The sequence below is a fragment of the Silurus aristotelis genome (genome assembly GCF_946808225.1).
Source record: "Silurus aristotelis genome assembly, chromosome: 14".
Lineage (NCBI taxonomy): Eukaryota > Metazoa > Chordata > Actinopteri > Siluriformes > Siluridae > Silurus > Silurus aristotelis.
This window is the reverse complement of record NC_139587.1, coordinates 4,494,600-4,509,319: the sequence shown is the minus strand read 5'-3', so window position 1 is coordinate 4,509,319 and position 14,720 is coordinate 4,494,600. Positions and strand designations below refer to the sequence as shown.

The following is a 14,720-nucleotide window of genomic DNA, read 5'->3' as shown; positions in this document are numbered from 1 at the left end:
AGGAAATCCGATGATCAAAATCGTACAATTTTTTCTTTCTGATCATGAAAACAGCACCGTTAGGTCGTTTCTTCAGTGAATTCTAAAACATTTAAAGAATGTGTTTATTAGGAAACAATGCACCCTTAATACCACACTGTAACTGTTGGATTGACTTCTTTTATATTCGTTTTACATTTATGACAATTGGCAGACGTCCCTTTTCCAGAGCGACTTTTATCTCACTCATACAACTGAACATCTACAGGGTTAAGGGCCTTAATGAAGGGCCCAGGGGTGGCAGCTTGGGGTGGCTGGGATTTAAACTCGCAACCTTCGGATACAAGGTCCGATGCCTCAACCATCTCTTCCACTTTAAAACTGTATAAGGAGGGGTAGAAATACTCATACTTGAATGTTCAAACAGCCTATGAAGGGCCAAAAACCAAACTTGATTGAGGGCCGAAAACAATTGTCGCATAGTATCGAACATTAAATTAAAATTAAAGTTGCCACGGTTCCTTTCATTTATAATCAAAGATTTAAAAGTAAATAAATAAATAGAAAACATGACCCTGAAATCTGCTTGATTATATTTTCATCGTTCCAGTTCCGTGCGACTTATAGTGCATTGAGAAAAAATAAACATTTTTGTACACCAGAGTTTAGTGACTTCTAATGACAGACATGAAGCTGGTCCTTTTTTTTTTTTTTCCTCACTTCAATTTTTTCTCCTCAAATACGGTATTTTTGGCATCTCTTTGTTTTAAATCCTGTGAGAACTCTGTCAATTCAGCATTGTTTTTTTGTGGACATAAATAATAAAAACGATACTAAATTCAGAGTGATGTAATGTGAGCGCTCCTATAAATAAAGATTTACTTTTCAAAATAAATAATGAAAAAATAGTACATTCTGCCAGCACAGACTCTATGCAAATAAAATAAATAGACTATATGTAGTGTTATAGGAAGATCTGGAGGAGCCAGCATGAGAAATTTACCTAAGTAACAGTTGCTAAATGTAATATTCCTGTTTATTTGGGTTCATTTCTGCTGCCATTTAGCTTTATATTGCTTATACTGTACTACATAATCGCAACATTTTACCTGCTAGGTATCCAGTGCATCGTGTAGCTGTTTTGTTGTAATGTGCACTATATACACACACACACACACACACACACACACACACACACACACACGCACGCACACACACACGACCCTGTACCTCCTCTATATACGCTGCAAAGTCGATGTCCTTAAGGCCGGCCTCAGTGAAGTTGATGAGGTTGTGTTTGCCGTTTGTGTTCAACAGGACGATCGTCTTCAGGTCCACCTTCAGGCTGTCAAACTTCTTAGACACGTCCTTAGTGTACTAGAATAGAAAAAAGAGAGAAACCACAGCAGTGTTTTGAGACACAAGGCCCGTGAGGACTTAGTGATAGGAAACAGATGCTGGCACTCGTGGAACAGTGCTGCTTTGTCGTCTCCGGTCTGCTGCACTACACAGTTAGTTTAGTGTTTTTCAGACTCTATAACCCGATTCGGCTCATCGGCTAATTCTCAACCTCGTGTTGGTGAATGAGGCTTATTACAGCAGGAGGTCCCTGGTGGGGGTTTGAAATTTTCATTATACATTCAAAGCAATTTGTTTTTTTTTCACCATTCAAATTATACACATCAAGTCCCTGGAATACTTGGACTAATGTAAATTTATGCATGTAATTAACTTTACCCACATCTGATTACAGTTTAAACAGAAATTCATCTCTAGATAATCATCACAGCATTAGTACAATTAAAAAAGTTACGTTTATTAGCCTGTACAAAAGTGTAAAAAAAAAAAAAAAAGTAGCGTATGAGCAAATTGGAGCAGCTCATTTTCATGGCTTTGGGTCAAAACCACAAGGGCTAGATCCCCATTAACACCAGAAGAAGCTGGATGCCTTCCAACTGGCTGTGAGGAAAAGAAAATCACGGCTTATCGTGAACTTCTGGGTTCTGGAAATGGATCCAAAAACAGTCCACAGTGGAAGATGGCATGGGATAAGTGGAAGCTAATCTTCTTCAAATCAACACTTGAGCATGGATCAAGCTTTGCAGCTATATTTATCAGTTTCTAAGGCATATTGTATCTGGGAATGTGTGTATATGGCATGTGATATACAAAGGGCTACTGTACATGCTTTCGCAGAACAAAAGCTGAGCTTAATATTATGAAAATTAGGTGAATAGTTCATTCTTATTAGGAGTTAATGAAGTGACTCACCAAGCTGGGGCTGAACAAGGCTGAGATGTTGAACACTTTGTCCAGATGGAGGGCAGAATAAATTCCGCGGTTCTCCTTACAGTTACTGATGGGCATACGGAGAGAGAGAGAGAGAGAGAGGGGGGGGGGGATTTGCATCTATTATTCTCTTATCTGCTTTCACTGTCCGTAAACAGCATAGTTACTCATTCATTATTTAAACGTGAATTGGAAAAATGTTTTAATCCTTCAAAACTTCAACTTCAACTCTTTTCTTTCAAAATTAAAAATACGTCTGTCACGTAGGTATTTAATTCTTTACAATCTTGCATCTTTATCTTTGACAGAATGGGAATCAGGACAAGTATTTATTAAAGATATTTTTGGAAGAAAGAAGCGGACATCACATAAAATGGTAATAATCAAAGGCTCGGATTATGGACCAATTGTTTAAATTAAACTGTACAAAAATATGTAGAGATTGGTATTTTGTGAAACAGAGAAATGTATTATATTTATAGCTAATTCCAGACAGATTGATAGATAGATAGGTATGAAAAAAAAACCCTTCACACTGATATATATACAGTATAATAATAAAGTCACCCATTATATAACAGTCCCATTGTAACTACATTTATAAATTACAGTATTATTATTTTTTTTATAATTGAATAATTTTATAATAATTTTTTTAAGCCCCCTATTAACAATGTTCATCAATAATTTTTTTTTACTTTTTTTTTTTTTAATGCACTCCAATACAGCAGAAAATGTGCAGAAATTAATGTAATAAACAACGCAAATATTGTATTAGTGAAGGAAAAAAAAAAGCCTTTGCTGCCCTCTGCTGGACCATATGAAAGAGAACGTTTTTGGAGATCACATCACTAAATGAGACAAAAGTATTTGGACACCTGATTTTTTCCAGCCATGTGTAGGTTTTTATTTTTATTTTATTACCACAAAGTTGAAGGCACATAATTCTATTTGATGTCATCGGATGTAGCATAAAATTTTCCTTTTACTTGAACTAGGAGACCCAATTCAGCTGTTCACAAGCAATGAAGATATGCTTTACAAGGCTTGAAGTGGAAGATCGTGAATGGCCTTCTACAGAGCTCTGACCTTAACCCCAACCCAGACTTTTATTATGTAAATTCTCATTTGAAACAATCCAATATTCTTTGAGATTTACATCAGTGACTTCTTTACACTTCAAAATTTACTCTCATATTGGTAAGCAGATGATCGGATTGATATTCACCTGTAGATGTTTTCCACGGTGAGATCCATTTCGGGATTGTTAAAAAGGTAGCCAGGGATGAAGTGCTTCCATGAAGGGTTCACCAGATTTGGAGAGTCCAACACCTAAATAAGGAACATTAGCATTAACATTTCATCAAAATTCCCCCATCATCACTGAAAACCTTGATGTGATAGCTTTTTATGGCATTTTGTAGGCTTATTATTAGACTTTTTGTGAAAGCACAAATACACACGTATAGCAGACATCACATTTATGTATACATGCATAGAAAGGCTTTTGAATGTAGCTAGAAGCGGCAAAATAAGAACTTGAGACCCGGATTTTTCCATCGATCTGCGGTTCTTCCCCACACTGTGACCACAAAGTCGAAAGCACGCGATCGTATAGAATGTCTGTGGAAGCGGCTGCATGCAATTTTTCGTTCACTTCAACTACCAGATCCGAACCTGTTCCGCCATGACAATACCCCTGTGCACAAATCTCAACAAGGACACTCCAAAATCCAGAGGAACATCTTCCTAGCTGAGTGGAGGATATTATAACAGCAAATGTGGACTAAATGTGACTAAATGACTAACAGGATGTTCAGAAAGCACATACCAATATTATGTCTAGGTGTCCACAAAGTTGTGAATCTATACTACAGTGTATCTAGGAAAAAGTGAGATGCTGTGAATACTTTCCAGATGTTTTAAGGAAAACTATTTATTCTGCACAACAGCACCATCTACAGGCAGTAAAGGTAAACGGCATAATAATGGATGACACTGCCTTAATTAATCAGCCCACAAAATACAGTATTTGCTCACTGGAGCAGCAGAATGAAGTGTAATAGACTGTTGTGCTTATGCTGAGGTGTATGAAGTCTTGCCTTGAACAGCTCTCTGGAGTGGAAAGGTTCACAGACCAGCTTCTCGACGTTCCCCCCTAGCACAAACGTCGCTGTCACCACTGCCATGAGAACCCAGGAGAACATGAAGCTGAAGCCCACACCACTAAAAGAAACACAATGCATATAGGGATAAAATGATTTTCTGAATGTAAGAGTTGTTTTTCTTCAAAATGTGAAGAAAAATTACTTCTAAATATTATATATGATTTAATAGAGTTCGATTGATATAGGATTTTACTGATACCAATAGCTAGGTTGGATTGTACCTGCTGATAACCGATTAAACAACCGATAGTTTTTTCAAATGATACTGGATAAAAAACAAACAAACAAACAAACAAACAAACATAAAACTGAACGTATATACTAAATAAATACTAAACTGAAATATACAAAAAAAAAAGTACTGAATCATGAAAATGTACTAAATGAAATAAAAACAAATATATAAATTGCATTAATAAATACTGAGTCGAATAAAAAATATGCATTTAAACTCCTAATAAATAATAATAAAAAAAACCAAACAAACAAAAAAAAAACCAGTTAAAATAAACGTATAACGCAACCTGGAAAAACTATCAATATTGATTTTGCAAAACTGATAAATCGGTTCATCTCTATAATATAATTTCCCAGAGATCCTTTGAAATGCCGTAGTTGGTGCTGGATTAGAGTTTCGGGTCCGAATTGACAGGAAATTTGTAAGCCTATGCAACCTGTCGGCTCTGATTTAACTTTAGGCACTAAAGAATACAAAATTAACAGCAGGATTCGCAGCCAATCAGCGCAGAGATAATGAGCAAGACAAAGTCAAAGTGTAAAGAGGGTCTGATCACACTCAGTTCTCTGTACTGAGGAATTTGAAGCACAACATACAGTCCAACAAGCCATGTTTAAATAAGGAGTGTTCTCTTATAAGTAACTTGAAATAACATTTTTCTACCACAGAAGGCAGAATTTTTGCATCCAGTAATGCCTCACTTACGCCATCAGCAGGTTCCCTCCTGTGTTAGACACACAGCCACGGCTAGTCGGAGAGGCATGTCTGTCAAATCCCAGGATTCCACACAGAAGACCCAGGAAGTTGAAGGCCACGATAAGCGCCACCATGCAGCACAGTGTGATACAGCTGATCCACCTGTAATATTTTATAAACAATCAAATATTTTATTAGATTTGAAAAAAGAAAAAAGGTAAAACAACGGCATGATGATGTTGATGCAATCTTTTTTTTTAATAAAAATATAACAAAAATACACTTACGCATTTACATTACATTTATAGCATTTTGTCAGACGCCCTTATCCAGAGAGAGTTACAATTGAGCAGGTGAGGGTCAAGGACCCAGCAGTGGTAGCTTGGAGGTTCTGGGATTTGAACTCATGACCTTTCGATCCATAGTCCAATGCCTTATACACTTATACAATTCATACAAATGTATAAGAGACTGTATGATTTAATCAATAGATATACTATAATGGACAACAGTTTGTGGACATCTGTCTATAAGATTAGTATTTTGCTTTTTAGTCCCCATTTGCTGATATTAGAACCTCCACAATTCTGGGAAGATGTTCCACTAGATTTTGGATTTGTGCTCCTTCAGCCATAAGAGTGTTAGTAAAATCAGGTACTGTCCAGAGACATTCTATCCAATTGTGTGCCTCCAGCATTGTGGTAACAGTTTGGAAAAGAAGCAAATGTCTGGAACAGTCAGGTGTCCCAATACTTTTGTCTATATAGTGTAATTACTAATGCTGATAATAAAAATGTAAGAAAACCTTTTATTTCTGTTGGAAAATCATTTTTCCGGATTGTTTTCCATGAGTAACTATTTAAAAAATAACTATTTAACTAACTATTTAAAAAAACTATTAATTTTGCTTGTGTTCATCCATTAAAGGACATCTCATATTGCTGCGACTGGGACGTGTGCATCTGTCACCGATAAGGTACCTGTAGAAGTCCATTTTGTCGATCTCGGGGTAAAGATCCTCGATTTGAGAGTGTGTGTGGCTGATGATATTGGTCACGTTGTTTACAGTAGTCTGCACCGGAAACAGCTTCGAAAATCTGGTGATGTTGTTCCCAATGCCATCCAACAAACCTCGGACTCCTAAAATCGGTGAAAAGAAAAAAAAAGACAGCTCAAATATCACATGATAGAAGTGACACAATGATTATCTGTGACGCCATGGGGGTATTTACTTATAAAAAAAAAAAAAAAAAAAAAAAAACGTACCTTCAGCCACATTTCTGGTCTGGTCTGTCACCATGTTTGGGGTGTCATTGAAGGCTAAAAACCCCTTGTTGGATGAGGAAAAAAGATTTCAATGCCATATAATAGACCTTCTAAACAATAAACTAGAAACAAACAAACAAAAAAAATGTATAGAATAAACTTTTGATAATAATAAATTCTGCATAATTATATCAGAACGATTTTATATGAAAAACAATAATAATTTATATAAAATAATTTATAATTTGTTTCTAACTCTGCCTGTTGAAAGTTTGGAAACACCTAATCCTTTAATCAAGACATGGCATGTTTCGAATTTACCAGTATGAAGAATTACTCTGGGCAAACAAATATACACTATATGGAAAAAAGTATTTGGACACCTGACCTTTCCTGCCATACGTGGTTCTTTTTCAAACTCTTACCACAAAGCTGAAGGCACTCAATTGTATAGGAGGACTTTGAATGCGGTATACTATAGACCTGTTCCAGCATGACATTGCCCTTGTACACGAAGTGAGCTGCATGAAAATATAGTTTGGAGTGGAAAATCTTGAGTGGATGGCTATAGAGCGCTGATCTCTACCCTATTGAACAGCTCTGGGATTAATTGTACCACTGACTGCACCCCAGGCCTCATGACCTCACCTACATCAGTACCTGACTTTACTAACACTCTTGTGGCTAATGAACACAAATGTCCACAAGTACAAAATCTAGTGGAACATCTTCCCAGAAGAGTGGAGGGAATTATAAAAAGCACATATCATACTTAACACCAGGTGTCCGCAAACTTTTGGCAAAATAGTGTATACATTTACAGATGTTCCACTTTATTTTCAGTGAAAAATCCTCCATTAACATGAAGAGCAGCTTTACACAATCTCGTCTCCAAACATTCATACTTTGCCATGCCTCTTGTAAAACTTGCCATGAAGCGTTCTTCACTAGTTCTTCACTGGAGATTTCTTTCTGACCTTGTGATCCAGTTTATCCCAGAGCAGTTCGATAGGATTTAGATGCGGTGACTGGACGTCTCATGATAGATAACACTCCAGACGACTGTTTGCTCTTTAAACAACACTTTCAGAGCTTGGACTTATTTTTCGGATAATTTTCTTGTTGTAAGGTGAAGGTCCAATCGGAACTGCATGGTGTTGAAGAATAGAATGGTGGCCATGTTGGTTCTCCAACGTTCCCTGCTCTAAAACAACCCCAAAACTTTCATACATTTTCATGTTAAGGCCAAAAATTTTCTTCCATTGTCCAATTCTTGAGAGTTTCAGAATTTTATTGCATAGAAACAAAAGGAAAATTAATGTGTCTCCAAAACCATAAAAAACTAGGTGTTTCCAAACTTGTGACAGACAACGTAAAAAAAAAAATATATAAAAATGATAATTAATAATTATTTTTTATTAATAAATTTTATTATTTCAACATAAAATGCCATAGAAACAATTCCCTATAAGTTTTTTGGTCTATCGTCTTATTTGCGAGAAACCGGGAAAATCAGACAAACTAATGAGTTATGTGGAAAATGCAATTCCGCAATGTATTTAATGATGACAGCTTATAGGACTAATAGGAAAACTAAAAGGTTTTCGTCTTAGTGTAAAGGACTTGGGAAAATATCACTGTGGAAAAGTGATTTATCGTAAATGTATGATGAGTTCATACATTTAAAATAAGTCAATTGATGAACGTGTTATTCTAATAATATCTGTTATGATTACGTCATTCTAATCATCAAATAAATTTCCTCAGATTGTATTTTTCCTTGATTTGTGATAGTTATTTTTATTTTTTGCTCTATTTTTATTACCTGGTCTATTTCATAGACTTTTTGTTAGAATCTAAAAAATTCTAAATCTAAAAAAATCTAAAAAACAGCTAATTGGACTTTATTTTACAGATCAGTGCACTGGTGTAGTTATAAATTTGTTCCAGTCTTTCTAACTAACTGTGTTTGCATTATGTTTCATAATAAAAATTTTTTCATCATGCACAACAACAAAACTCCGACACCATCATTATACTGAAGTACCTGGTGAACTATCTGGGTGAGGTCGGTCTTCAAAACGTCGTTCACTTTGGCCAACTGCTCACTCACACCAGGCAGCTGAAACACACAAATTCTAATTCAGGATTTCATATATAATTAGCTCTAATATTATACAATTGCTTGTTGTCTTTTTCTTTTCCTTTATAAATTTTCTTAAAATATTACGGTTTCCAAACATGCTGTTGAGTATCCTAGCAATTATGATCATAACATCATATTTCATAGATCACAAAGTGAAATTGAAACTAGAGGTCCACTGATTCATCAGTTTTTATCCGGCACTGATAGTTGATTGCTGAAACTATTGGAAAAAATCTATACCGATTGCGGATAGTTTTTCCGGGTTGCGCCTGCGCGGCAGAGAAGGTCGGCTATCATTATAAAGTAAAAGAGCGGCCTCTAGAGGCGAATCCCTGACACCACGTGCTGTTTGTTTTGACAGTAGAGACAGAGCTGTACCTCATTCATGTTAGTCCATAGTGCATTAACTAAAGTTTACAGAGTTATTTCAAAATATCGTACAAATGTATAAACAAATAAACAAACAATAAAAGTATTTACTTAATTTGATATTACAAATGGAATATTTGTAATATTCTTTTGATTAATCGGTTATCGGCAAGTACAATTCAACCTAGCTATCGGTATCGGTAAAATCCGCTATCAGTCGACCTCTGACTGAAACCTCACCGCTGAGTAGTTAGCGCTGATCTCCAGTTGGCTGAGCGAGCTGAGGATGTTGACGCAGATATGAACTATGGGTGACAGCGAATCGGCACACGCGGGGTCGTCCAGGGCATTCGAGATGTCCCTTCGCAATCGGCTCAGGTTGGATTCCAGCTGCACCGTACCCTCTTGCAGAACCGCCAACGTCACGGTCACATTCTCTAGAGCTTCTTTAGTGTCCTTAATCACTGATTTATACACACAAATACAACCATATCTAAAAAAGATGCATTTGTCATGGTTACCTTTGGTGGTTCTTTTACTTTGATATATATGACAATGATAATGACATAATCAATATTATATATTAAAGATGGCAACATTCAGTGATTCGCATCGGTTCATTAACATAAAAGTGTAAATTTTTAACTTATTTGTGTTGGTAAAAACAGATTTATTTAGATTATATTATTAGTAGATGCACTGTACAATATGTAAATATATGTAAATATGTCATTTCTACTCGCTAAACTGTTTTTCAAGCGTGTTCTCTCAGCATCACTGCACTACAGAGACCGAGGCTTGTTCTGAGAGTCGCATAGAATACAGATTAACATGGCAGAGGTAGAGCTGCATCTTCCTGGAGACAGAACAGGCAAAAAGAGATTTTATATATATATATATATATATATATATATATATATATATATATATATATATATATATATATATTCCTCGTGGGAACCTAAGAGAGAGAGAGAGAGAGAGAGAGAGAGAGAGAGAGAGAGAGAGAGAGAGAGAGAGAGAGAGAGAGAGAGAGAGAAAAAAGAGAGAGAGGGAGGGAGGGAGGGAGAGAGAGAGAGAGAGAGAGGGAGGGAGGGAGGGAGAGAGAGAGAGAGAGAGAGAGAGAGAGAGGGGAGGGAGGGAGGGAGAGAGGGAGAGAGAAAGAGACAAATTGAATAGAACTTTCGATGTTTTACCTCCAGCCATGTTCTGTGCCTCATCCAGGGCAGGCAGCACAACTTTTCCCAGCTCTTCATGTATCCTTCCACCCAACAACTGACCTACATCTACACACACACACACACACACACACACACACACACACACACACACACACACACAGTTTACATGCAGTGAAAACACATTTTAGACAACACACTACAACTGACATTGCATACTTACTGTCCAGATCACAGAGCACCTGGTTCTTAGCGGTTCCATATTGAGATATCAGGTGATCGATTTGCTGGAAAAAGATCAAGACCAAACTATAATCTGTAATCATAATGAATACAATTAAACTGGATTTTTAGTGGGTGGACTATTTATAATCATATCGATTAAACCTTCAACAGCAGTCATTCATCTGGCCATGTTTCTGTCTACCTCTTCATCCACCCACCCATCCATTCTTCTCTGCATCCATCAATCAATCTATAATCTCTAATTTCTTACCGTTGGTGTGTTATTGGCAAAGGTGTACAAGTCTCGAATATTACTGTTGACGAGCCTCTTCATGGTCTTTAACTGAGAACTCAGGTTCTGATTGGCTGCATACGCACACAGGACCCCAGCGCTGGGAACAGAGAAGAAAAAGAACCATGAGGGCAAAACATTAGGAAAGAGCACGTCAGTAGATGGCAGCACTCACATACAAACAGTGGACACCAGATTTCTATATGCATTACATCATTCATACTGAAATCGTAAATAATCTTAAGAATACACATTATTTTTATATACAGATTATTGATGCAGATTCAAGTAAAATGATAGTATAGCTATAATAATGCACAAGATATAGTATATCAGCTTATAACATCAACAAACTATGAACACAATGTTGTAGAATAATGCAGAAATCCAAAAAGGAACCATCATCTGGAGCATAAACAACATTGTTATTCGGATTAAGAGGCAAATGATCAAGTATTTACGGCTGATTTATTTCAAGCAGCTTTAATTCATCGAACATTGAAACAGGTAGCAGCAGGCGGTTCAAGTATGAAGGTATAAAGCACAGCTACATATTTTGGGAAATTTTGCAGAGTGGTGCAAAATCAGATGCCTTCCACAGAAAATTTTTTAAAAGACATTGAAATATGTGAAAGTCGCCCCGTTTTCTTCATTGACCGAGGCAAAAGTTGCTCATTAGCCTCCTGCTGCCACTGTTCTGATCTCTTTTTATGCAAACGTCAACGAGAAAGTGTGACATTCAGGCGATTATTTAAACAAAATATTGTTATTAATGCTATTTTTTTTATATCTTTTAAAACCAAAAGCCAGACAAATGTTTCTTACATTAATTTGTGAGGTGAATTTTATGTGAGAACATTTAACTATTAATAATTAATATTATCACCTGTAAACCGTGTTTACTTTCAAAAATCTTTAGTTGTGCTGTCTGTTTTATATCTGTACCAAATTGTGCATAGATGTGAACCATTTTTCCAAGAATAGGCTCCTCCCCTTTCCCATCATGATACTCTACATACAGAAACCAAACAGTGTCCTGACTAGGGATGCAAAATTCCAAGAATTTTCAAGACCGGAAACTTTTCATGGTAATTAATGAACTGGGAATTTACAAAATCGCAGGTTAGCATATAACAAGGAAAATAAATGTATTTAAAAAAAATCTTGCAGGATAAATTTTTATTAACCACACAAAACGCTTAGAACTATGTTTGTATAAGATACAGTTTATATACATTTCTACAAATTTCTATTAAATTAAAATAAAGTTTATGGAATATTTCCAAAATTTACATGCAAAGTTTTCGGAAAATGTAATGTAAATTTTCCGTCCCTTCGCAACAATATTCCTGACTAATCTTTTAACAGAATTCATGTTTATAAACTGATTAGAAATGTCATATCGATTTCTATTCCAGCCATGAAATGAAATACCTAGACGGTGTTAAACATTTGTGTGGAAGCTCTCCTCTCTGTTTTGGTGATTTGACGTTGTAGGACCATTATGACAGCCAGTAAGTGATTAGTAAATAATCTGATCAGCCTTAATATCAATCTATTCATCAATTTTAATCAAAGCGATCAAGATCTTCAGCGGGTGAGAAATTCTCACCTGGATAGCAAGTCATGAGTCAGAAAGTAGGTGAAATAAAAAACAATTCCTTTAGTTGAATACATTTGTGTTTTCTCAGACATATTATTGGCCAAAAACAGTAGCCATGGTGACTCCAAAATAGGTTTTTCCCACCACACTGCCACCTACAGTATAAAGCTCTAATATAATACGTTTCACAGTACATACAAGTATTAGTATGAATTGTTTTTCCCTGAGACACGACACAGAAAAGCTGGACAAGAAAATGATTTCAAAGTTTAGAGAAGGTGACTCCTGTTGCCCCATCCTCCCTCTGGACATTGAAAATGCTAGCTGAGGCGACTGAAGTCCTAGCAACAAAGAGGCTTTGTTATTCTCCCTCCCTCCCCCTTAACGTTTGCTCTCCTTCCTTTTCAGTAAATAGTTCAGTAAATCTGTTTAGACCAGCTGGGTCAGAAACAGAGTTACAGAAAGAACAAAGTGGAAACGAAGATAATAGCCCCTTAGACAATTATATAGAAGAGCCGCCATGCATATAAAAAAAATACACCCATATGATGCACAAATCAAGCGAAGAAACTCGTGATACATTTTTCGCCTGCAGTCATTTTGAAAATACCCCACCACCCAGACGTGACGGTTCTGAAATGAATGTGTAAACAAGACACGACACATTATTACAACAATGTTCCCAGGGCAAGAGCAGAAATATTTGTAATTTGTAGACATTAGCTAATTTTATCTGAAAACACGTCCGATCAAAAATTGTACACGCTAAGTGTGCTGCCTGGAGGGAAGACAATGTGTGTTCAAGCATGGAAAATTGAACGCCCATCACTTTAGACATTGGCTTTTATGCTATAGGGTCATCCCTTTCCAGGTTCAATCTGCCCAAGTTCTCTCACACAACCCCACCGCTGCTCCCTTCACTGGCTTTCAGCAGCTGCACGTATCAGATTCAAAACACTGATGTTTGCCTACAAGGCCAAAAATGGACCAGCGCCATCTTACCTCAGAGACCTCATCACACCTTACACTACACCACGCTGTCTGAGATCCTCCAGCACTGCCCGACTGGTACCACCTTCTCTCAGAATGAGAGGTAAAAATACTTTAAGGCTTTTCTCAGTTCTGGCACCGAGATGGTGGAATGAATCTTCCCTAGATGTCCGTACAGCGGAGTTTTGGCTATATTTAAGCGATGAGTAAAGACCTTCCTCTTCCTGAAACACTTAAATTAGCGCTTTCCAAGTTTGCTTTGTTGAAAAAAATAAAAAATGTATTAAAGATGAACAGAATTGTAGTCCGATTTATATTAAGTGTGTAATCTTCCGTACCAGTGTAGATTAATTCATTGTTAGAGACTCGAAGTACTTTTGTACGTCGCTCTGGACACGTCTGCTAAATGCCACAAATGTAAATGTACTACTCTGTCGAAATAACGAATTTGGTACCGACCCATGGTACATTTTAGATACTGTTTATCAATCTATTTTAAAATTTGCATGTTAAAAACAAGCTTGCAATCTATCTAGCAGTAAAATTAAGCCATGTTGGTAAATAATGACTTTTTATTGGAAAAAGCAAGCTGTTTTTACCTCACAGAATTGAGGCTATGGGATAGAAAATTAGCCACATGGTAAAAAATGGACTGTATACAATTAGATAAAAATAATTCCTACCCTGATTTTTGTTGTTTTTTTGCAACGGTTACTTTTGGATCAAAATTTGCCTGGATATAAGATTTTTTTATGGAAATGGAATAATGGTTACACATTTGGTAGAAACTGGAGGAAAGATGTAGAAGTTAAATCACAAGCGTCATTAAATGTAAGTTTCCGTGTTCTTTGTGATTTATGCTCGCACGCCTCGGTGTCATCTCTCCCTAGGATGCGACAGATGCCTCTTCATTTTTCTGAAATAAAGCTGCAAAAGTTTTGACTTGATTAAGCTGCGGCTTGGTCCGTTGCACAGGAAAATGTGGTGGTGGTGTGATTGGTGGGCATGAGGCTCGTGTTTCGCTTGCACAATGCCCTGCTGTATCCCCGCTGCGTTCCCGCGACTTTTTTTTACTGCCTCGCTGGGGGCTGTTCCAGCTCTGGGTGGGGGTAAGAACCCCATTAAACCCCTTGATAAACAACGACTGACCAACTGGGTCTGGTTTCACACAACAACCTCTCCAGATCCAAATCTGCTCTCTGGCTTCCACCTGGCCTGAGCCACAGAGTCGAAATGCGATCGGTGCAAACAGCCAGGAGTCGGATCAAGACAAAGACGGTC

At 36.9% G+C, this 14,720-nt stretch overlaps 1 protein-coding gene across 24 annotated transcripts in view; it reads right to left on the bottom strand.

Annotated features, from left to right (window-relative positions):
• prom1a (prominin 1a) overlaps window positions 1-14,720 on the bottom strand; it is a 65,067-nt gene that overhangs the window by 14,627 nt on the left and 35,720 nt on the right. For all 24 annotated transcript variants that reach the window (XR_014536652.1, XR_014536653.1, XR_014536654.1 and 21 more), the window contains 12 exons: window positions 10,826-10,946; window positions 10,553-10,616; window positions 10,348-10,437; window positions 9,392-9,615; window positions 8,684-8,758; window positions 6,637-6,700; window positions 6,351-6,510; window positions 5,380-5,532; window positions 4,371-4,494; window positions 3,497-3,600; window positions 2,251-2,335; window positions 1,210-1,356 (listed from right to left, as the gene is read on the bottom strand). Coding sequence is in view for 10 of the 24 variants with exons in the window: in XM_083560584.1 (XP_083416710.1) it covers window positions 1,210-1,356; window positions 2,251-2,335; window positions 3,497-3,600; window positions 4,371-4,494; window positions 5,380-5,532; window positions 6,351-6,510; window positions 6,637-6,700; window positions 8,684-8,758; window positions 9,392-9,615; window positions 10,348-10,437; window positions 10,553-10,616; window positions 10,826-10,946 (1,411 nt within the window). In the remaining 14 variants the exon portion in view is untranslated. The remainder of the gene's footprint in view (window positions 1-1,209; window positions 1,357-2,250; window positions 2,336-3,496; window positions 3,601-4,370; window positions 4,495-5,379; window positions 5,533-6,350; window positions 6,511-6,636; window positions 6,701-8,683; window positions 8,759-9,391; window positions 9,616-10,347; window positions 10,438-10,552; window positions 10,617-10,825; window positions 10,947-14,720) is intronic.